At 37.0% G+C, this 24,877-nt stretch overlaps 1 protein-coding gene across 1 annotated transcript in view; it reads right to left on the bottom strand.

The window, feature by feature from the left end:
* Positions 1-284: 284 nt before the first annotated feature.
* ANOS1 (anosmin 1) overlaps positions 285-24,877 on the bottom strand; it is a 126,174-nt gene continuing 101,581 nt past the window's right edge. The window contains exons 10-14 of the mRNA XM_053970332.1: positions 7,261-7,355; positions 5,031-5,202; positions 3,611-3,831; positions 1,876-2,017; positions 285-1,184 (exon numbers count right to left, since the gene is read on the bottom strand). Coding sequence (XP_053826307.1) covers positions 1,126-1,184; positions 1,876-2,017; positions 3,611-3,831; positions 5,031-5,202; positions 7,261-7,355 — 689 coding nt within the window. The 3' untranslated portion in view covers positions 285-1,125. The remainder of the gene's footprint in view (positions 1,185-1,875; positions 2,018-3,610; positions 3,832-5,030; positions 5,203-7,260; positions 7,356-24,877) is intronic.

Below are 24,877 nucleotides of genomic sequence, written 5' to 3'. Positions count from 1 at the left end.
TAATTCAAATAAACTATAAGCCAATGTTTTCCAGATGCCAGAATATTGTCACATAATTCTTTCTGTAAGCAGACCAGCAAAATAGAGCCAATAATCCATCCTTCTGTTCTAAAGATCCACAGGGAAAAGAAATATGTGCATCAAAATTCAAAGCCAAAAAGTAGCTATACAGCTACTATAATAATAAATGTGCCTCAGAATTTCAGTTTCTAAAACTTTAATGCTAACTATTTATATTTTTAACTAGAAAATTGGTGTTTCTATTAAAAATATTATACCTTGAAATATTATGTATCAAAAAACTGTAAGTAAGATTTCAAAAGTTATTCTTCTATGACCTATCAATTAATTGCATTCATTGCCATAAATTTTAAACAATTCTATTAATTGCCATTTGTTTCTCAACAATGGTATTTCTACCCTGTATATCCTTTAACTATTAACTATATTAATAGAAGATCTACATGATAGAACATTACCACTTTAGATCAGATGGGTAATACATATGTATTATCATCCTCCTCCATGGTGACACTACAATTATTAAAAACTGGGTATTTCAGGGTTTCTGCTACTGGTTTTTATTTTACTTATGTGCTTATTTCAGACAAATTGAGATATTCCTTAATAGCAAAACACTCTAGAGCTTAAACTGGTGACAGGCAGGGCTTTTAGTAAAATAGATAATTTAAATCCATTGATGAGAACATGGCCTCTTTCAAAAGTATGTATACATCACAGGACCTTGCAAATAGTAACACTGATTTCAATAGGAGAAAAAGCTGTATACACTGCACCATTTTAACCTACTTTAAACACAGATTATGAAAACATTATAATGAACAATATAATGAATATTTTCTCACAGGTATTGAGTTGGATGTGATCATCAGTTTGTTGAATAGTGCTGGTACCAAAATGATACTTGCTGTATGATTGATCCTGGTCATGGTGCAAACATAATTCTTCATGGCTAAACTACAGAGAAGTAGATACAGATCGTACAGGATGGTAACTTCCATTGAAAAACTGGGTTCACCGCTCCAACAGATGTGCTGTTACCCAGCCCTCATTTGGGAGCTCAGTTTTTTTCCCTCAGTTATTTGTATAATCATCTGAAACAGTCTAATATTTCTCTGGGGATGGCTTGTAGTGATGTGGATGATGTTGCTTCAGGTGAGGTCCTAAACAAAAGAACAGGAAATTATGCACGTATCAAACTCTGGATATGTAATGCCAACATTTATCCACACTGAAAAGGTTTTGTGAGACCTTCAGCTATCAATCCTTCAGCATATAAATGCTGAGTCTGTGCTGACAACTATGTGTATGTTCAGTCCAGGCAACTTTAGTGGGCCTTTAAAAGGACAAAAATATTCAAGCAGACAGATTTTGAATTAATTGTATTTTTTACTTGGCTTTGCAACACTGAGCTGTATTTCTCAGAAATACATGAAGGGCTGGAAATGGCCATTAAGAGGTTTGCTTTGCTTTAGAAATAAGTTTAAGCTCTAGCTATGCTGGACTTAGTGAACCCAGAAAAATCTAATCTTGAAAGCTGTGTAATCCTCCAGGCTGCACCTAGAGGACAGACCAACTTTGAATCCCAAGTGCTATAGGCATAAGACAAAGATCTGTGGCTGCAACAAATGGCAAATGTTAGACCACAGAAACTGAATGAGAGAAAGACTGGATTTGCTGATGGACAGTCATCAGGCGGAAAAAAGCCAGTATTTTCACACATCTTAAGTTTATGGAATGCTACTGGAATCAGTAAAAACTCTAAAGCTTGAGAAAGGCTTCCACTCTTTACATGCGGAAGATTGAAATTTTGTAACATGTCACCAGCACATGTCAGAACAGTGTAGTGCTTACTGTGGGGTGCAAATGGAGGAAGGTCAGGCGTTCGGAAGGATTTAATCGTGGCTGGCCCTTCCCCGCCAGTCGTCAGCACCTGAACTTCCAGACGGTACAGCATGGAGGGCCTCAGGTTGGGCACGGTGAGTATGTAATGATCCTAAAAAGAAATACATCACTTTAATTCTCAGACCACTGAAAAATAAAACACAGTTGCTCTACTCACACACATCAGTGATTTAAACAGGTTCTATCACTGTCAGCAGCCACAAATTATTTTCATAAATTTCGTTAAAAGGATTTAATGTATGCATCACTTTGTTGAGCGAGCGGATTTTGAATTTTTTGTTTGCTATTCCCTTTGAACAGACACATTTTTAACCACAATACCATGGCTTCATGTCTACAAGGCCCAAGTTGTTACAGACTTTTATGCAAAGTGTGCTGATCACTTTAGCAATGTGCTCAACACTAAAAAACAAATCAAAATGTATTTTCCTAACTATTTTTTTTAACAAACATGTTCATTGCATAAACTTGTTTTTATTTTGGATTCTACTAATTGGTAATTTAAGTAGTGGCTGGCCTGGGGCCACTTCTGCAGCTCGTGGAAAAAAAAGGGTGACCACGCTAATTTCAGATTTGTCCCAGTTACACCGTAAGAATTTGTCTTCTGCTCTTAAGGTCATTTACGGCATGATGGATTCACTTTTTTTTTTTCTCCATACCTTCTTGGTCCCTTAGACATGTGCTAAATAATTTCAAAGTAATTTTATAGAAACTTCCACATAGGGATACATCTGGCTAAAGACTGACAGATATTAAGGAATCAGAAGTCATTCATCTAAATCAAAATCAAAACTATAAATCATCTGCATTAAGTTGGAACAAATCACTCATCTTATTCCAAGCTGTAAAGGCCCAGTCCCAGGAAGAGGACAGCTGGAGAAGTGATGCTGGACAGTGTGGGCAACAGGGTGTTCCTGCCACCAGCCAGGCTGGTCTGGCCAGGAATCCACAGGACAGGTGATTCTGGTTGGCACTGTACTCACCCCATGTGGGGAAGCCAAAGCATGTTGTGGGAATAACTTCGGTTATTCCTGTGGGATAATTTGCTGCTACTGCCAGAGCAGACAGTAAAGGAGAAAGGAGAGAGAGAAAAAGTGGAGGGAAACGTGTTGTTTTCCTGCAAATTAGCACATATTCTGAGATGGGACTGCCTTTAACAGACCTGGCTGAAGCTGTTCCAAATCATATAAAATCCTGCATGGGTAGGACAGAGAGAGGAGTGCATACATTGCACTTGTACACTCACTCTGCTCATTCAGGTGCTCCTCCAGCAGTTGGGCCCTGTGCATTTCAGCCCTGGTTGTGTAAATACTACATTTTCAGTCAGAGTGAATGATCCTTGATATAAATACCCTAAATTTTGGTGGTTTCTGAGAGATAGAAGATAATGTTTCAACTCAAATCAGAGCCTTCTGCAAGTTAACCAGGTATACATATAGAGATACATACAGTGATAGATAATTAAAGGCATCTCTAGGCTCTATAGTTTTAAATGTTTGATGTACCATCAAGAATAGTAGCTATGCTTTGTATCTCCATCAAGGAGGAAAAATTAGGTACTTCCTGCTCCAACTTACCTGCAGAACCAGTGTTTGACATCTGCATCACCACTAAACATTACAAATGAGGCATAGACACACAAACTTAGGGAGCCACTGGCAAAAGAAAGTAACAAACAACTTACTGCTGGCAGTATCTGTGACTGGGAAATGATGCTGTTGGGTAAACTGTTCTGCCGGCTCTCTGTGGTCACTTCTGCCCAAGTGACTTGAAACCCTGTCATGGGCTGGTGAAGGTCTGCCTTAGATATCTTCCAGGAAAAATGACCAGTGATGTTACCTTCCTGAACAATGAAAGATGCAGACAGATTCTCGGGTTTGGCCAACACTTTGGGTAGAACTGGCACTATAAATTTGGAAAGCAAAAAAAAAAAAAAAAAAAAAAAAAGATAAGCTTGACTTTTAGAGATAATCTTCAATAATATTAATTTAATTTCAGAAATCAAGGTCAAACAGAGCTGTGTTTCTGGTATTACACATGATGCAGGCAGATTTCCAGTGTTAACCAAAAACCTATGTTTGATATATTCCACTGACATTTGGGGCTAAACTCAAACTTCAGATAAAACGCTCTCAGCTGCAGGTGCAGAAAAGAAAGCTATGGAATGTAAAGATCTAAGTGCCTCATTCATAGGGAGTCATTCTCCTGCTCCTCATATTTCATAATACCTGAACTCAGACTGGAAGTTTTGGGACCACAAGAAAATGAACAGGGTAGCACAGAACTCCATCATTCAGCCAAAGAGTAAAATTCATGCACTAAAATTGTAGTAGAAGTTAATAGGGGGCATAGTTAATAGTTAATAGGGGGCTCAGTTATATCTAACTCAGTTATACCTGAGTTAGAGCTGCCTAGGAAGGCTGTAATGCTGGAAACTGTCAGGACAGGCATTAAGGAAAGGGCAGTGATGGCCAGCAGGGTTCTGGGTGACTCATGAAACATGGTGGGGGACCCTTGGGAACAGGAGGGACTCAAGGTGAGAGGGCTTCCCTCCAACCAGAGAGAGAGGTATCCACACTTGAAAGTGCAAAGCCATGGCTGACCTGAGCCAGGACCAGCTTACCACAGAGGTCCTCTCCCACTAATATCTCCATAATTCTACAACTTCCATAACCCTCTAGTTACACATTGTGATGCCGGAAAATATATGAGGGCCTGTATTTCTTATTTGAGAGCAGAATTAACCTAAACAAAATCAAACTGAAAAAGCAGTTTGCATCTGCAGCAAAACTGTTTACAGTTATCCTCCATCATTATAATAAATACAGTGGGAAACCGTTCTTCCTTACAAAAAAAACCCACCATGCCATTACAAATATTATTGTATGTCCAATACAATTACACTTAATTGACAAAACAGTAATAATGTACTAGCCAAAATCGATACTGTTGTGTATTTATGTTGATTTTCACATAAGCATTAGTGACATTTTTGTTTATTTTGAATCTCTCATTTTCTATCCTAAATCTGCTTTTTATGACTCTCTTTTGGTGATTATAAATGCTTTTGGAACTATTTGGTAGTTCTCCAGATCATGCCTTACCTCCTTCAGCAGGACAATTAATATGTTTGTGTTTTTTTTCTTTAAATGCAGAGCAAGGTGGGGTAACAAAGAAAGTACTCTCAGACTTAAAACGACCTTTAGATTTTGCAGGCAGAACAGTTACTTTGTATTTGCATGAAAATGACAGGTCCTTCAGAATAATGTAGTTTTCCTACAATAAGAAAAACAAAAAGATCACATGCTGCAAATAGAGCCCAAGGATAAAAAGAAAAAAAACATACGAACAAACTGAAAAATAACTTTGGCAAAAGATGAAAAGTTCTCTCCACAAAAATATTTTCCTGGATGCTTAACACATGCCAGTGTGGTTTTAACTCAGAGAAGAAAGCAAGTATTGTCAATGTCATGATTATTTTCAGTAGTAAAATATATTAGCATGGTATTTGAATATGTCCTTCAATTCTACACAGTTCTTCAACACATGGCATCAAAACAACTGACTTCTAATATTTAGAACAGTCTCTGTGAATAACGGCAGTGGGGGTAGCAGTGTGAGGATATAAACGCTAATCAAATTAAATAAATGTAAGAAAGCTGAGTTAAGCTGCTGCAAATGACAGGCTTCATCTATGTTTAACTTTTTAAAAGCACATTTAAAGTTTAGCATACCATTATGGATGCATATTTTTCCACTTGGGTACATTAAGTACTTCAATATTCTTATCAGGAAGAAAAAGTCCACAGCTAAATACAAAGCAGAAGTCTCTATTTAAGGACAGTGAGTAGAGAAGAAAACTTTACACGAAGTGTAAGTGTCCTGCTAAATTCTTATTGTTGTCTGAAGTACTTTTGAAAATTACAATCTGAAAGCTTTAACACAAATCACATATAGAAAAAAATGTTTGCTTGGTTGGCTTTTATCCTGAAAAAAATCTCTAATAATATGTTACTGGCTGAAGTCGAAATTCTTTCGCTTTTAGGTCTTTAATTCCCTTCAGAAATGCTAATTTCCCATGTTCTTCTGCATAACTCCCTCTTTTTTCTAACTGCAAATTATTCTAACCTTCACTTGGAAGGTAATTTTCATGGGACGTTCAGATTGGGATGAGACTGGACTCCCGGCCTTCCACCTGCCGGGAGAGTGGTCCAACAAGTTTGATGTCTCCTTAAAACTGTGACAGGACTATTTTTATTTATCATGACAGACTGAATGAATTACCACAAAATGATTGGAAATAAGGAAAAAAAAAAGGAAACAAATTCATTAATCCCACAATGCATTTGGACAGATGTCCAAACAGTCTTTCCTGACCTCTAGTGGAAATGAACTTCTTAAATGCTAAGATCGGAGAAACAGCATTTAACACTATGTCAAAATAACATTATGTCATTTTTTAAATCCACCTCTAATATGTGCTTTGCTGACCCCATGAAGCAGTAAATCTTACAAGTTAACACCATCCTATGTGAGAAACTATGTTTTCTGATTTACTCTTTTACATGACATTAACTCCCCTGAATTGATGGGGTAGTACAGATCAGGGTAAGTAGGAAAGGTGAATTATGATTTTGTCCATTCTGCATAACACACTAAATCAATTCTGATGCACCAATCACATTACTCTGTTGTTCAAATAATGTGTTACATAGACAGATGACACTAGATTGCCAACAAATTGAGTAGGAAGTTCTGCCACTGCAATATATATTTGGGCTGCCATGTACTTACATGGAGCTTTTCTCCACATCTGATATCTGTCCGACTTCCAGATTTAGTATCTGGTATTTGTCACCTACAGTCCTTCTTTTCTTATCTATTATTCTATCTATATCTATTCTCCTCGAGGAGAATGATCACCTGAAACTCATCTGCATGTCTAAAAGAAAATTTGGTTTATTAATTACTATTATTACTGTTCAGTATTTACACTGTGCTAAGGTCCTACATTATTAATTGCAGATAAAGCTGTTTTCTATATCCTGTAGAGATATAGAAGTACTTAGTTAAAAAGTCTGCCTGTTTTCATTTTCTGAATAACAACAAAAGCAAATAAAATATTTTAGCCTAGTGTGGATTTAGGAAATCCAAGCAAACTAAAACCAGTCCAGATACATAATTTTTATCTTCTGCCAAAGAGGAACATAAAAAGGAAAGCACCCTTACTGAGCTCTGAAACAGGATATACCACATATTGTGTTACAGAACCATCCTTTCTCTTGCTGCCTAGGAACTACTCAGAGTCAAGCAGAGGGCTGAATGGAGACTTACATAAGTCAGCTCTGTTACTTTCCTAAGTCCTTTGGTGTCATTGTGTGCACAGGACTCCAGTAACCAGTGGACTTGGAATTGATTCATGCTGATATCTAAATGATATTAAAAGAGAGGAAAAGACATGTAAGTATGTTTTCACCAAAAGACATAAAAGTATTTTTTCACCACTGCAACTCTTCTGGCTTCTCTGAATAAAAACAGAAGGAATTTTAAGTATTGTAGAGTTGGTAATTCCTCACTAAGCAATCTTTAATATAATGGGGGAAATATTATGCACCAATGAAATTTAAACTTTGTATCAGCTAAAGGAGATAAAATAGTGAAATTTCATTTTCAGATATGTTACCATATACAGCTTACATTAAAAAATAATTTAAACTAAGCATTAAAAAAAATAACCTCAGTGCTGCAACTTCTAATCATCCTGCAAATAATGAGTGCTGCCTGGCACTGCTTGAGAAATCTATGCCAGAAGATATGTGAAAATGCCTGTAAATCACCAAGCTTTACTCTTTCAGGATATGCCATAAAACCTGTTCAGTATCTGTCCAAATAAAATTCTAGTCTTGACTCTTGTGAGTAATACTGAAGACTCAAGTTTACTCCCATTTAAATCAATGACAAAACCTGCTGCAGTACCAATAGTATAAGCTTTCAACTTATTTCAAGGTCTTCTAGCTTTTTGTCTAATAATGCCTGAATAAGGAAGCAAAACAAAGAGCAAAAAAGAACTGACAAAGAAGGAAAACATTAGGTAGTGCAAGTAATTCCTGACATTTTTATGGATTGCATTCTCTATACAGGGGATGCAAAATTATGTCTGTTATTATTAGCTTGGTATGACAGAATCACTAATGTGCCTGACTGTGGGTTTCAGGAGGGAAAACAAATATCTCTGACACCTTAAGGACTGATCTGGCATTAGACAGCTATGAGCAGTTTGGATTCCGAAGAAAAGGATTGTAAAGTAAGGAGAAAATTACTAGTGTAGGAAACTAGCTGAAATGGCCCCTTGAAATAGATTTTTGCAGTAGCTGTTCTTCATAACAACATGTATGCTAATTATTTTTGCAATTTCTTTGGAAACAATATTTCTTTCAAGAAGAAATCTATTAAAATACATTTCCTGCTTTGTGATTGTTCCCTCTCATTTAAAATAAATAAAGAAATGGACATGCTCTTGCTTTTCTCTTCAAGTTTTCCCACTTGATGTGCCTACTGGGTGAAGACAAAAACTCACAGTGCATTTCTAAGTAGGTTTCATCTGATTTCATCTCTTCCAGTTGACTCCATTTTCTAATATCATCATTCGCTAGATGAGACTTAAGAGTTCTTCTGACCCAAACCATTCTATTGTTCTCTGATTATTTTAAACTATCTTTATGGTGGACTGCTCTTTGCAAAGCTACAAAATGTGTATTTTCTCTTGTAATACTTTTGAAATCTATGAATAAATCACTGCCCTTTGGCTAAACATTTATCCAAGCCAATTAAACCTTGCAATTGTCCAGCAGTCAGGGACTGGATAAAACACATCCCTAAGGTAGGTCACAAAATACCACTACATGGATAACTGGGAAAAGACAAATCCCAAGCACCAAGACCTTACAACAGCTCAGCATCCAGATATATTGGTGTAGAGGTTTACTAGGCCTCTGTTCAGAAATGTATTTCCAGGCAGAACCACAGAATCATCAAAGGGGTTGGGTTGGAAGAGACTTTAAGGATCCTTCAGTTCCAACCCCCCTGCCATGGGCAGAGACACCTCCCACTAGACCAGGCTGCTCAATGCCCTGTACAACCCAGCCCTGTACACTGCCTGGGATGGGAAAAAAATATTTATTTCCAGCTACACTGGCACATTGGAATCCTCTTTGTATTTTCAGGCAGGTCCACATCCATTAATTATGTGAGCTTCTACTCCCAGACAGTTTTTCTCTTCCTTCCTTCTTACTTCTTTTCTGCAGTAGCAAACACTTAGTAACACTTAGCAAACACTTTGTAAACACCTGTGGTTTCTCATAACTTCTCTACTTAAAGAAAATAGAAATAAGTTAAAGAAGAATATAGAAAATTAGAAATACATTAAAAAACCTATCAGTTATACTGTAAACATAGGGTGAAGGTTTTCTTAATTATTTTCTTAATTTTATTTGCACTAATGAATCTTAAATTTGATAGTATTCTGGTAGTCTGATAACAACATATACTGAAGTAAGGGGATTTTTTTTCCTTTTCAGGTTATGTATGAGTATGTAAAGGTTTTTTGTATCCCATTTACAAGTACATCAACTGTTATAAACTGAAGGGCATAATGACAGTCAGCAAGACTAAAACTTCTTAAATTCTCACCTCTACATTTATGATTGCTGTTATCTAAAAAAAATGGAAGATACACAGGTTAAATGCCATATGTTAAAAAAGAGAAATTTAAAAATAATTCACAAATAAACCCCCACCTTTTGAAAAATCTGTCCTGTCACTGTCTCAGTCTGACTAATACAATGTAATATAACAGAATAAACTATGAAATACAATAAGGAAGTAGCTCCTACTCGAGACAGAAACTTTTTAAAAATAGGGAAGGTGAGACATTTTGTGATTAAATAAAGCTAGAAGCCTGAAAAACTCAAAATGTATATGAATGCATGAAGTATGCACATGAAATGACAAGATTATTTAAGAAATTACCTTTAATATTTTTAAAAGCAAAAGGAGACAAAATGCATGAAAGTATCTAAAAAGCCCAATAAGAAACTGAGAAAAAATATGCAAATATGCCATTGTCTTATGAAGTTGCTCATAAAGATCATTACTGTAAAGTTTTATGAAACATTATACAGCTGATTTTGTGCTTACAACACATGCAAAAGAAAAGCTTCTCCCAGCCCTCTTTTCAGCAATGCACACTATCCTAGTGAGATCACTGCTATAAATTTTACTTAGAATTTTGGGTTTAGCTGTCCAATGCAAACTGAGGGATAGGTAATGGATGAGCTCAAGCTGCAGGCAGCTGAATGTCAGCCACTGCCACCAGAGCCAAGAGTTCTGGATCAAGCTCACCTAAGGTTCATACACTGAGCCCACAGCCACATCTTTTTCCAAAAAGTCACTTGAATAGTTAATATGAACAGAATATTCATTACCTAATGGGACTGATTTTGGAGAGTTTTATCATAAAACTCAGCTATTCCTGTTATAACAAGTACAAAACACTGTCAAGAAATTGTCAGACTGCTTCAGTCTGCTTCCCTGGTATGTCGCAGTATCAATCTCTTTCTGAGTATCTGCAGTTTTCTTGATTCTAAATTTTCAATTATGAGTCTTTATAGAGCGTTTTAACTTCATTGTTCTCATAGTTAAAATGTCTATCATTTGATACTAGAAACAGTGATGCTTGCACAAACAGCAAACATTCTTATTTCCCAGAACTCAAAATATTTCTATAGAAACACTGAACTTGAAGGACATAATAAGTACTAGCACTCATTTCAGCAGCTCTAAGATTGTGAAATTAGTCAACAAAATAGCCACTTAAGTACGAACAGCAGACAGGTTATTCAAATAATTATTTTAAATTTACATAAAGAGAAAAAATTAAAAAAAGGCAACCCAGGACATTTACTTTAAAAATCTCTTAATGATACTAACATGGAAATTATCTCCAGATGCCCAAGCTAAAGATTTTCAGGTCTGTAAGACAAGCACATGTAACTAATCTTTTCAAATAAACTAACAGTTGATGTTAATTACTTTGACTGTGATTTTTAGAATAGATTTTCTGAAGTATAAATTGAGTTTCTAGACTTAAGAAAAAATGTCTATTCAGATATCACATGATCGTGTTCTTAAAATCTCATGTACTCTTAGTTCTTTTGCTCAACAAGAGTATGCAGCTAACTTTATTGGAAAGAAATCTTACATCTCTAATTAGAAATGTATGGATCAGGGAATGCTCTAGAGCACTTTTTTTTTTTTTTAATTTACCCCAACTGCCTTTATTTTCACATGAGTATCTCCACTAAGCTCTCTATCAATAGTGTTTAGAAAGATGTTCTTCATCAGATTTTTGTGCTTTCTCTCCCTCCCCAACTTAAACTCATTAATTCTATTTTAATAAAAACAAATAAACAGATTTCTGATTTTTCTGGATGGAAAATGTGAATTTATTCTATATCTGAAAGCTGTAAAAAACAAAAGTCTACTAATGTCAATGCCAACTACATGTGTTTGCCACTTGGAAAACTTCAGGTTCGTATGCATAATTTAAGCATATTAAATTGACAGACCTCAATATAGCCTAAGCCATGGCTGCACAACAGTTACTAGGAATACTAAATCACCTCCCCACAGAATTTAAAGCTCTGACTATCCTTCAGAAAAATAATCCAACAAAATTTCAGGTAATTCTGCAAGTTCTCCTAGATGGAACTTCTGGTTTAAATGTTTCTACAGTTTATCTAGAATAAACTACATTTTAAAGGTTTTTGCTCTTCCTTTTCTCATCTTTTTCAACCTCCTCCATGTTTCTGTTTTGTATAAATACATCACTGTCAGCCATATGAATAATTTCATCTAATGTGATTTCTTTTTTTTTACCATGCTACTGCAGACAGCTACTTTCTCTGCCTCAAATACTTTTTTCTCCTTTATATTGCAGTTACTATTCCAGGAGGGTGCCAAATTGACTCTCATAAGGAACTGAAGCTTTGTAGCTGAAAAACTGGCATAGCAGGGGCATAACAGCAGTGAAATTTGCTCATGCAGCCCAACATCATCAATATGGAGCTACCCCAGGAAACCAGGTAAACAGAGGTATTTATTTCTTTGTATCCTGTGATACACAGCAAGAAAATTGCAGCAGACTGTTTTGGGAACTGGGGCGAGTTCTGCCACTGGTTTGCTTGAGGTCTTTAGGCAAAGTACTTCATGGCTCCTTATCTCTGTTCCACCCCTGTCAAGTGGTGAATATGATAACAGTGTGTGTTGTAAAAGTATTTCAGCTCTTGTATGTTATTCTGATGTGGGTCTCTACTATTTGGTACAAAAATGCCAATTAATACCAGCTGTGACAGCACTATTATGCAGGCAACCAAATTACAGAAACTTATTAGAAGGAAAATCAAATGGGATTTGCTGGAAAACAAGGTTTCACAGCAGAATTATTCAGCAACTGCAGCTCAAATTAAGGTTTAACTACAATAAAAATTTCTGGCATCAATAAACATGGTAACATCGATTTCTGCATCATGACAGGATTGAAAGTAATTAACATGCAGTGTCTGATGCAGTGTCTGTTTCCCATTAGAATAAAATACGGTATAAAAGTAAATATTATCAAATAAGACATATAAAAACCTTTACCTGCTAGCATAAAATTAGTAATTTAATACAAATAAATAGCAGCTTTGAAGGAAGTATTCCAGTAAAAAAAGAAACAATGTTCTGTACTTTTTGTCACAATACCTCAACAAACTGACTCCCTCCAAAATATATACACATAATTAATATGCTAACTGCATGTCAAAAGGAGTTGCTCTCAAAGCTTGGAAGATAATGAGCAATATGTAAACCTGTTGTCTTCATTCAAGGCTAAACTTTCCTCAAACAGAATGCCATAAGAAGGATGAAATATCTCTGAAACTATTGAGTAAGAAAATTATTTAAATAATTTGTTCTGTGTGCAGCTAAAACTTTATTATATTTTGTTAAATCCAGCATTTCATCTAGCAAACCACAATGATTTTTTGTGACTGGCCACATGATTTTTGCTTTTCTTTGCATACTGGCACAATCATAAGCTTCTAAGAACATGGGCCATTATTCAACAAAGGACTTAGGCATATGAACAGTTGTGTTAACTTCAACAGTTAAGGGTAGCTAAAGGATCACGCCAGAAAGTTTAGAACCTAGCAGGAACAAGACACTAACGACCATCAAAACTATGGTTAAAAGATGGTCTTGAACATGTCTTTGATGGTCTTAGACTAATAGAAAGAAGGAAATATAAAAAAATTAAGTAATTTCCTTTCTGGACTATGTGTCCTGCAGGACTACTGCTCTAAAAATAGGCTAGAGCAAGGGGAAAATATTTTATATTTAATATCACAACACAGGCAGAATCTCCTCAGGGCACATGAAGTACATGTCTCAGTATCTACAAGCTTGATTAATTGATTCTACTGTAAAGTCAACGTATGATTTTTCAGAGCTCTGTGTGAATCCTGCATCAGCATACCATCCAGGTATTTACCTCACTGTATTGAATGGCAAAACTCTAGCAATGGTACATGGTGAAATTAATGATGTCTTGCATAAAGCAAAAGATATTATCAACTCTGAAGTGATCAAAAAATTGTACAAGTCAAAAGCTTCCTGAAGAAATGTTCCTGCTCTTTCTCCAGTACCTATCCCCCTTTACAGATGGGCATCTATTACAACCCAGCACTTATTCCAACCCACCACTCCAGCAGAAGGATGAGCAGCAGTGTCCGCCCTGCAGCAGCACTTGCCTACATTTCCACACCACAAACTAGAAAGGAAATATTTGAGATAGAATGTGATGAAGTGTCTGCTGCTCGCTCAGGCTCATGTTCATCTGTTTATTGGACAAATATTGTTTTCCATGTCTACACAGACATCTAATATATGCAGTCTTCCATCAATGCTTTTTCTGATGAAATTCAGTTGCTGGAGAGGTCCAGAAAAATATGCAGGGAAGGCTGAAATATGGACAAAATCCAAGCAAACAAAAGAAGCAGTGTTATTTAATAGTAGTTCCTTCAGTTTTGAATACATGATTAATGTGAAGTGATTCACATTGTATTTTTTACATTTAAATAACAGCATGACGGAAGACTAGTTTGGGAAGGGACATTTCAGTGTACTGCAGAGAAGCAAAATATGATCTCAGTCAGTACTAGATCATAACATTTATTTCTTCATATACTGGTTCATGAGCCATTGTATTACTCTGATTCATGGTGTCTAACATTTGCTATCTGAATCTAATGATAGGACAAGAAGTAATAATATAATAAGAATTGCTATTTTACTCGTGGTAATTTACCAAATGCAAAATGCACAATTACCTAATGCTAAAATGCTGCATTGATGTGCTAATGCATTGCAAGTCTCTCTGCACTCCCCTCTTCCTTGTAAAAACCACTTGTTTTGTCACAGGTGTTTTAGGTTAAGTTCTCTTGAAAAAAATTAAATTATAACAGCTCTGTGTCTTTTGCTTCCTCTGCATTGATTGACCCAATGGTGTAAAAAAAAAATCCAAAGTTTTGTTTGGTTATGAAATTCCCAGTACTCATGATACCTCTTGAGAAAAAAAGCTTTTTAATAATCACCTATTCAAGCAGTATGTTTAAAAATAACACCAAAACCATCAGCTGACACTTAAACTTCACTCAACAAACAATTCGTAGCAAGACAAACTATATTGTTTCCTGCTCTTACATGGAATATAAGCAGTTTTGATTAAATTACAAAGATTTTGTTTCTCACATTATGCCATTTAAAACAAACTTTCTTCCCATAGAACACATTCTTTGTGTAATAGAACAGTAAGCCTTTCCAAAAATGATATTAACAATTACCGTGTAATTTAAAGACAGGCCTGAGACACAGTATTTTTGTCCATATCTAGACCTAGGAAGCCTCAAGGTTTGAAGATGTTTATATTGAAGGATTTAAGCCTGGGATCATCTCTAAGCCGGATTACCTCTAGCCTTACTTATTTTCCCACACACAACATCCTATACAAAGTGAGTTCAACAGTATCTCATTCTGGTTTTTCATTACAAGGAAATTTGCCTCTTGTAAGCTCCAAGTCTCACAATAGCTACTTGTAGCCTGAATAGAGGCTTTCTACATTATTCCCTCATAGCCAGATTTTCTAAGCTAGCTAAGCATCCCAGACCTGAATTTAATGGAAAAGAAAAAAACATAAACAAGTCCAAGACTCACCAAGGTTATACATACATTGAAAATGTCACCAGGTACTCTACCATTAACTTTATCCTTCTGTGGAACTTTGAAAAATGTGCACAATAATGTAGACAAGCAGACTATGAGGGTAAATTCACTATATCGAGGGTAAGTAATCTTGGAATCTCTCCCAATTCCAGAGTTAAAGTATAAACTCATCTTGCCCCTAATTCTACAGTGGGAAGAGAGGCAGGGATGGTCCAGCTACTCTATTCTCTCTCAAACCTCATGCAAAAGCCATATAAGGGTAGGTTTGCATGCAGTGATCCATGGAGTTCCAAAACTGGACTTTCTTGATATGCATTATGGAACGACATACCAGGATGTTGCTTTGCTGAACTGGTATTCAAATAATTTATGGTACTAATATGCAGTTTCTAAATCTGCAGTTTAAGATTGACGCGTCTATGAGAAATAGAACAGAGCAAAACCAGGTTAAATATCTATAAAATCATGTGCATACAGACACGGTAAACAGAGCAAGAATTAGGATTCATATAAATGTGGACGAATTGGCTTCAAGAAAAAAAAAAAAAATCGTTCTACATAGAACAAGCACTTCAAACTCTGGAACTCCATCGCTCAGGATGTTTCAGACACCCTGAAACTTGGTGACCCTCATAGGACACTGGATATTGTTGTGAAGATAAATTCATCAGAAGTGAATACATACAGTGAAATCACATTGGGCTCAGGAATTTTGACTAACTAGAAGTTGTCTGAAGCTGGGACAATAATATGCAGAAATACCATTACACTCTTGCCTTATTCTTATTTTCCTTTGGATTTACTTTTGGCCACTGCCAAGAACAGAACACCTGTTGGGTAAGATCTTTGGTCTAGACTACTATGGATATTTCTGCATCTGGTTTATGGTCACAGGAGCAAAAGAAACTGATATTAACAACTCATTATCATCAGCAGCTGCATATATGGATCGTCTTAAAAATTAGATTATAATTTCAGTTTCAGAAACTCCTTTTCTGGTTTCTTTCCCACCAACTCTAGCTATTCCTTCAAATAGTCCAGTTTCCTTCCCCTGTTTGTAGTGTTTATGCGACTGGTTTTATGGCCACCTTATAAACCAGCTAATTAAAAATACAGATTTAAAAGATGCACGTGGAGGAAAATTGACCCAGTTTACAAGAGGACACTCATTAGTTTAAACCACCTTCACCATAAGCATGATGACTCCCTGCTGACAGGTTAACCTCCCCTAGATCATAAGATCAATGTTTTATCCAGAACTTAGGCAGGCTAAGAGAGCACTCAAGAGCAGTTATTAACCCATAGCTCGTGAGAACCATCCTATAAACTGCAGAACCTCAGAACCTTTTACTCACAGTAGGAATGGTAGGATTGCTCCAGGTATGATAAGTATAAGCCTGGGAGACAGAGCTTTGACTTAATCTGACCTAGTGATACAGTTTGGGGAAAGGAGAGTAAGAGCTCAGCTGGTCAGAGCATGGTGCTAACAGTGCCAAGGTTGTGGGCTTGATCCCCATAAGGGCCATTCACTCAAGAGTTGGACTCAAGTGATACTTCTGGGTCCCTTCCAACCCAGAATATTCTGTGATTCCATATTTGGCTGGTAAAAGCTTGTCATTTTACCCCTCAGTTATCAAGGCTGCCTCTCATCAGACATTGCCAAGTTTAGTGATACTATATATGTATGCATATACATATATAAAGTACTGTGTTTGTTGTTAAAATAATTAGCTTTATACGTTGTGGTAATACTCAGGAAGTAATTAGAAATTGAGAAAATTGTACTAGTCAGACACAGACATATTGAAGGTACATAAAGATGCTGAAAATGCATTTTGAAAATGCATTTTTTTTCCTGAAGAATTAAAAATCAGGCAAGAATTTATTTATTAGTTGGCCAGTTAATTTTTTCAGTGCCTTCAAGTGGATTAAGTCTTGATAAATGATTTTGCAATGGAATATTGAAAGTGTATCTGCAGTCCAACTGCAGGTACACATTCCACCTAATGATGGTCTATCTTTGGATTGAACTCATGGACCAGGTAATTTGCAATTACATTTCTATTTAAACTTTTAATGTAAGTTCAAAAGAAATCAGGCTTAAATTGCTATCAGTTACTAAATTTAAGAATAAAAAGAAGACTTCTATTAAATGCATACATTAAGTCAAATTAAAAGCACTTTCACAATGACTAAAGGTGTTCTGGAGTATGATTCAGGTCATATTGAGGACTCATTCACAGCCCACACTACATAAATTTTAAAATTAAACAATAAATGTACAAAGTGTACAAATGCACAAACCAGTCCAGTACAGCCTTCAGCAAACATCAGCGGGTGCCTGTTAAGTAAAATCAGTGTTCTGTGCTGTCTGTACTCTGGGAACACAGTGGGTAGTTCTGATTTGACTTGTGATTATTTGATTTCCTGGCAGACTTTGAATCAATTCCAATTACATTCCTAAGACTAACAGTTGGACAAACTTGCCTCTAAATCGCTCATACCAAGAGCTGTAACCACCTACCCTGAAAGGTATGGAGGTTTGGAAGCAAGTGCAACAAGTAATGGTTTTCTGTTCTGCCTGTGAAATCATGAAGAAATGCACTAAACTGTGACTTCGAAAAATTTTTCCAATATTGTCCCATTTGCAGGGAAGATGGCACTGAGGTTGCCATCATTGTAAATGTAATTTTAAAGCTAATCAATTGCAGACTGTTTGAGAATTTGAAAACCATCTGCTCTACCAAATTCTATTATTTGTGGTTGATGTTTTTCACGACTCCCACCAGTAACATTTTAAGTATCGTAAGTATTTCACATTTGGACAGAAACCAGGGTCCTATAGGCACTTCATAAAGTAAAGCAAGCAGAACTGGAGATGGTCAGATGTTACCCTTTACATCCTTTAAAAAAGGCAAAGAGATTTTTTTCCCTTAAACTACATTAGGACAAAATAAAGGAGAAAAAGTTAGGGAGGTGTAGGGACCACACAGATATTTCTGACAGGATATTCTTTTAACTCCAGAATAATTTCCCATGATAAATAAAACTTACAGCACTGCCTATCTCCCCAGGCACAATGCTGTGGAAGCCCATAAGATACAGGCATCTGAGTCAGGAGTAGCACATATGGAAAAGCAAATTCTGTAATATCTACCAGTGCATTTCCAAAGAGGTGATCTAGTTGAAGAGGCCTGTGCTTAGAGCCAGCTTTACTAATTAAATCCCTAAGTACTAATGCACATGATGCATACCCACACAATCAACCACTGTTGAGACAAAGTCCCTGTGTTCTCATGGAAGTCTGAGGGCAATATATTAGTGTATACTTCACTATAATTAACAGTCAGGTCATTTTGTTGAAAGAACCATCTGGACCACAGTGATATCTTGAAGTACAAGTATTTTACTGATTGAATATCAATAATTAGAATATGGCCAGCTGCTCAAACACTAATCTGCCCAGTGCAACAGCTAGTACCAAATGAAATAATGCTTTAGTGTTAAGCATGTACTGCAGAATTCTTTACAGTAGGAGCTGGAAACTCCAACTGCCCCTGAAGGATTTCTTTACCTTTAATGGCTCTACTGCCATGAGAAAGGACCATTTGACTTGTGTTATCAATGGGAAAGCTTTCACTTCAAAACCTGCCATATGAAATACTTTATTACAAACAAAGAGTCAGCACACACAGTCACTTCATTTATGTCCCTGAACTAAGTGAAAGTTAATTTTGTTTTCCTAAGATCTGGGTTTAAAAGCATTTGTGTTTGCTCTCTGTTTGCTTTGCCATGCCTTGCATTTTATTCTTCTCAGTGATTTAATTCATTGTTCTTGTTTGGTTGATTTATCAGACAATGGTAGAGTTTCTGCCTCTTCCTGCCTTAAGTATTCTTTTTTCTTCTGCTTTAGCATTTACAGAAACACAAAGAAAGAAGCCTGAAGCCAAGTCTTAACGCATTTTAAATATTTGTCTTTTTAAGCAAAACCAAGAGGCAGATATATTGATTTTGCATATCTAGAAGTACTTAAAATGTTTAATTTAAACAGGGGGAAGTAAATGCACATAGACTTAATTCAAAGTAAAGGAAGCTAAAGCTTTACCTGAGCAAGGAGTGTTGTATTACACTCAAATTACAGGCACTGAGAAAATGGTAGTGAAGGCAGAGTAATGACTTAGAAAATATTGTTGTGACAAGTGCTTTGGAAAGAAATTACATTCTGATATTTTAGTGTATTATAATTATTCCAGCAAGTGATGAAAATTGATGCAGAGATTTCATAAAAGGTGGGATTTTTTTCCCTCTGTCTGTGGGCAAAATTTTATTTTCCTACACAGATTTGCTTTTCAGCAAAGTCCAACACGCAGCTCTCTAGTTGCCCAACCACAGAAAAACAGAGAAAACTCCAGCATTTTTTATTTTCACACTTTCAGTCTTGATTACTGCACATTATACTGAGGTTCTTAATTGTCCTAAGTATCTAATCCTCTTAAATAGGGGCTTCAGAGTGCATCCATATTTGGTGATGGATGGTACTCTGTGACATCAGCACCAAGGAGTAAAAAGTGATTTGTTTAATTTGATTCCACTACTTGGCAATTTCTAATTTCACACATCAAGATGGCCAAAATATCTGACCATGGAACACATTCTACTTTGCACTTACAAAAGGGGGATTCATGCTGTTTAAGGAATGTACTGTTTCTCTAATCCCAGGCCTAAATGAAAGGCAGCACGGAAAGACATTTTTTTTTCCTTCAGAAAGAAGCTATTGTATCCATGTGCAACATGCTTTTGGATGACTCTGTCTAGCAACATCATGTGCATTTGCTAAGTACCTTGAACTGCTTGAAGTGTGGAGGTATTTTTGCTAGCATACATCCTGAAGTGATTATTGTATCCTCCCAAAGCATGCAAACTGAAAGATTACTTCAGAAAGAGCTTTATTTTAATGTAAAGTCCAGATTCTACATTCCATTCATGCCTTATGCTTATTAAAGTTAATGGGACTTGAGAAATGACACTTGAAGAACAGGCCCAGATAAGTCTTTCCTGCTTACCAAATTGTGACACATTATGATGCATGTATATATGGAAATCCATCCCCTTACTCAGACTTTAATTCAAACAGTGTGTTCAGTTTCTGAGTACTGATATGCAGTCACTCCTTTGCTGTATAACAAACTCAGCAATAGTTTAGTTCAATAATAGTTTGCAACACCCCCTCTGATGCAGTTGTTGCACAGGACAGAGGTCTGATGAATTCTGTTCAGAAGGACGATATAAAACCAAGAGCTTCGACCCTGATGTCATCACTGTGGTCTTTTCACTGCCTTCCCAAAGGCTCATCTACAAAGTTCACTGAGGAATATGTCTTCACTCATGGAGGAACTATCTTTGAATAGTCAAGAGACATCACCATAACTTCTGTAAATCCTAAGGCACATTGCAATAAACTTGGATGGCCTCTGCAGGCTTGTATTGATGGAGGATAAATTGAAAAAACAGTGACAATATCTGTTACAGGGCCTTACAGACTGTACTGAATAACTTGATTTAACTTCACAGTTAGACTTTGAGCAGATGGTTGGACCAGCTGACCTCCAGAAGTCCCTCCTGCCAATTTAAATTCTTCTGTGACTCTGACCTACATTTAGCTCCTTAGACTGAGTAAAATGATTCAAATTCAAAAGCAAAATAGCTTCTCAGCTAAAATGGGACCAATGAAAATAAAGAAATAATCTAAAACAACCTTAGGAGCATGTTTGTGTTTCTTTAAATGATATAAGCAATCCACACAGGTCTTTCCTTCTGTTTCTGTAATCTGTGGTATCCTGTGAGGCTACAGTGTTGGGACACAGTAAAAAACTCTTCTAGAGAGCCATCTTAGTTTAGGAGGAAATTCTTTAAAATTTTAGAAAATCTCGGGACTGCATAGAATGGTACGACCACTGAATTAGGAATACAATAAAACATGAGCAGTTATTAATATTGAAAAGTAATAACTCTGTTCTTACTAAGAGAAAGACTGCTGTTATAGCAGCTATTAAAGTCTTCATTACAGCTAAAATAAACTATTTCAATGCAACAAGGGCAACTGTAGGGTTGAACAAAGTTCAGAAAATTTCAGCAAAGGCAGGGTCCTGCACCTGGGGAAGAACAACCCTCTGTGCCAGGACAGGCTGGGGGCTGACCTGCTGGAAAACAGCTCTGGGGAGAAGGACCTGGGAGTGCCGGTGGACAACAAGCTGTCCATGAGCCAGCAGTGTGCCCTGGTGGCCAAGAAGGCCAATGGGATCCTGGGGGGCATTAAGAAGACCATTGCCAGCAGGGAGGTGATCCTGCCCCTCTGCTCAGCCCTGGTGAGGCCACATCTGGAATGCTGTGTCCAGTTCTGGATTCCTCAGGACAGAAGAGATGCAGAGCTCCTGGAGCTGGTCCAGTGGAAGGCAACAAAGATGATTAAGGGACTGGAGCCTCTTATGAAGAAAGGCTGAGGTATACGTTCAGCCTAGAGAAGAGAGACTGAGAGAAGATCTTATCAAAGCTTACAAATCTTAAGGATGGGTATCAAGTAGATGGAGCCACAGTCTTTTCAGCTGTGCCCAGTGACAGGACAAGGGACAATGTGCAAAAACTGAAACAGAGAAATGTTCATCTAAATGAGGAAAAAATCCTTTACTTTGAGGGTGACAGAAAACTGTAACAGGATGCCCAGAAGGCTTGTGGAGTCTCTTTCTCTGGAGATATTTGAAACCTGTCTGGATGTGATCCTGTGCAATCTACTCCAAGTGAACCTGCTTCAGCAGAGAGGTTGGACTAGATCATCTCCAGAGGTCCCTTCCAAACCCAGCCATTCTGTAATTCTGTGAGAACATGCTGGTTTAAATCTTCATATAAAAAAAAAATTCAAAATCTAAATAACATTTTTATTTTATCATCTCTGCAACCATCTCCTGTTCGTGTCACGGATTCTAACACAGAAAGTTCAAATATATGTGAAAACCATACCAGACAAAGCAAAGACTACTACAACCAACTGAAATTTGATCAATTTACAAATGTCCAACATGTTTAAGCTTGAGACATTTCTTTCTTGAATTATTTTTTTATCATGGTAACTCTTACACTTATCAGCCTACTTATTTCACGTGGTTTCATGCTGGCCTCTTAAGTTTTCTGTTTTAAAGTTATACATTCTAATTTAGAATGGCTTTGTTTCTCCACCAAAAAAAAGTGTTGACTTTTAATAGCAAACTACACAAAAATGAGAACATCAGTGCAATCATCAGAGACTTCTGTGTTCACCCACTATGCAGGAGACAAACAGGTCAATTTCTTTGTCAGGAACTATTTCAACTCTAATTGCTTACCTGCAATAAAAACAGACGCCATGCCACTGAGCAGGCTCAGGTAAGGTCTCTCTCAGTATTTCCTATTATAGTTGCTGCACTCCACTACCTCCTACAACTCCCTGAACACAATCTGGTACAGTTCATAAAGGTGAAAGATGTGCAGGTACGGTTCCCAGCACAGCTGTCTCAGTAACTGCTGTTTTTCATGAAGACAATATGATTTTCCTGCTGTGTTCCTTGCACAGTCACACAGACCTGCTCTGCAGTAAATTGTTACTAACAAATTTACAGTATCTCATCCATGCACTACATAATCTCCAAACCCTTGCAAGAGCTTATAAAAGCTGCTGGCTTCTATATTTTAGTTCCACACAAGGCAATGGTTGCTGCTGAGTTACTGCATGTGCTGTCACTCAGAATACTGATATTTTCTTTTTAAAAAAGAAAAAAGGAGGTACATGTGACATATTCTGCCATATTCTGCCCCTCTTTACACACCTTTGCTGTCACTGCTTGTTCTGCAAGAAAAAGGAAGGTATCTTCCACTGCATGTCTAGGGCAGGTACCTAAATACCCCAGTGCACTTCACAGAACTTGCCCACAACCCAGGGCCAAAATGGGTTTCTGGGTGTGCCCTTATGTCACTGGATCCACACAGCTCCACACAGCAGGAGTCAGCTGTACAGTCAGCAACTCAGCTACTACACCCCTGGCATAAGGTGACAGCATGAAAATCCATGTCATAATTGACAGGTCTGTGACATAGCTGTCTTTGAAACTCTCCAATTCTGGAAATTGCACCACTTTGAAATCCTCTTATTTCTAAACTATGAGTCACTATAATGATGCTGACTGTCTTATTTCTTTTTATAGTCATTTATAGCCTTTAATATAAATATTACCTCCAGGTATGTAGCAGACAGTGAGATTCAGCTCCAGATTTAGATGGAAACATTTAGGTTTCTATGGTGCAACAGGTGACACAATGCCTCTAAGTTCAATAGCTATGTTAAAATACCATTATAAATGGTGGACACCTAGTTCAAGATATCTGTGTTGGAACAAGAATATTGCTGTTCTGCTCAGGATTTTCCTTCCATTAAGTAAAACAACTTTGGCAAACTATTCACAAGGTGAATGTCAGTGGGGGTGCTGGCATTTTGGTCACAGGACACATGATCTTTCCTCTGGCAGCAGGCTGGCAGGAAAACAGCTGCAGCAGGATTGATTGTTCCACTGGGCTGAATCTGCAGACTGTGAGTTGCACAACCCTGTCTGACGCCTGTGGGAGACATCATTGTCTCCTCATCTTTGAATCCTGTCCCTCTTTTTTTTCAACACAAACTGCCAAGAATAGAACCTCAGCTCACAGACATTAGGCATCTCTAAGCTTTCTACAAATTAGCTGTCTAGGCTCCCCTCTGTTCTCAGTAAAGAAGAGATGCATCTCCAGAGAGCAATTCTGCTGCTGTGGGGGATGAATTGCTACAGAAGTCACCTGCTTTTCTTTTCTAACAATAAAAGTATCTTGGACATCTCTCTTGCAGAGGCTAAAGTTTAAGGTGATCAGTCCTGACAAAGTTCAGAATATATAAATCTCACTTTGGATAACGAAAACCACATTTTTTTTGTAAACTGAACATTCCCGATTAAAATTGCCTCAACTTTTATATAAACTTTAAATCGTTACAGCTTTCCATGAAGCAACCCAAAAATGAAATATAATGGAGAAAGAAGAAAAAAAAACAAACTAGCATAGCCAAGACAGGGACAAATATTCAAAACGTGCACGTACTCAGCCGAACCAAAGCTTGCAGGTTTTAGCGAGGAATAAGGATGGATTTGAAAGTAATTGGCACAGCAGGGTCTGGAAGGTAACCATTCAAAAAGGCAGGCAAAGGTTAAGAAGCAAAGGATACTTCTCACAATCGTCAATATCCAGTGTGACATATTCCTATGTTACATAGAATGATTGAACATTTATATAGCCTGTCCTCATTCAGGGTGTTGCCACACCCATTTAAACCCAAAAGCACTTCAATATTTCTGAAATTCTTTGAAAAATCCAAGAAGAAAACATGACTATCCACTTTTTACCCCTTGATTTCAAGCACAAGAATTGAATGGAGTTAATTTAGTGGTATTGATACACATGTAGATTTATCCAAGTCAAAAAATGAACAGTGTGAGCACATTTTGAAAAAACAGCATAGGAACCTGTTATGGCTGAACTGGAGTAACATATATGCTCTTAGATGACAAGAAAGGAAAAT

This window comes from Vidua macroura, chromosome 2, assembly GCF_024509145.1.
Source record: "Vidua macroura isolate BioBank_ID:100142 chromosome 2, ASM2450914v1, whole genome shotgun sequence".
NCBI lineage: Eukaryota > Metazoa > Chordata > Aves > Passeriformes > Viduidae > Vidua > Vidua macroura.
This window is presented reverse-complemented; position numbering and strand designations above follow the sequence as displayed.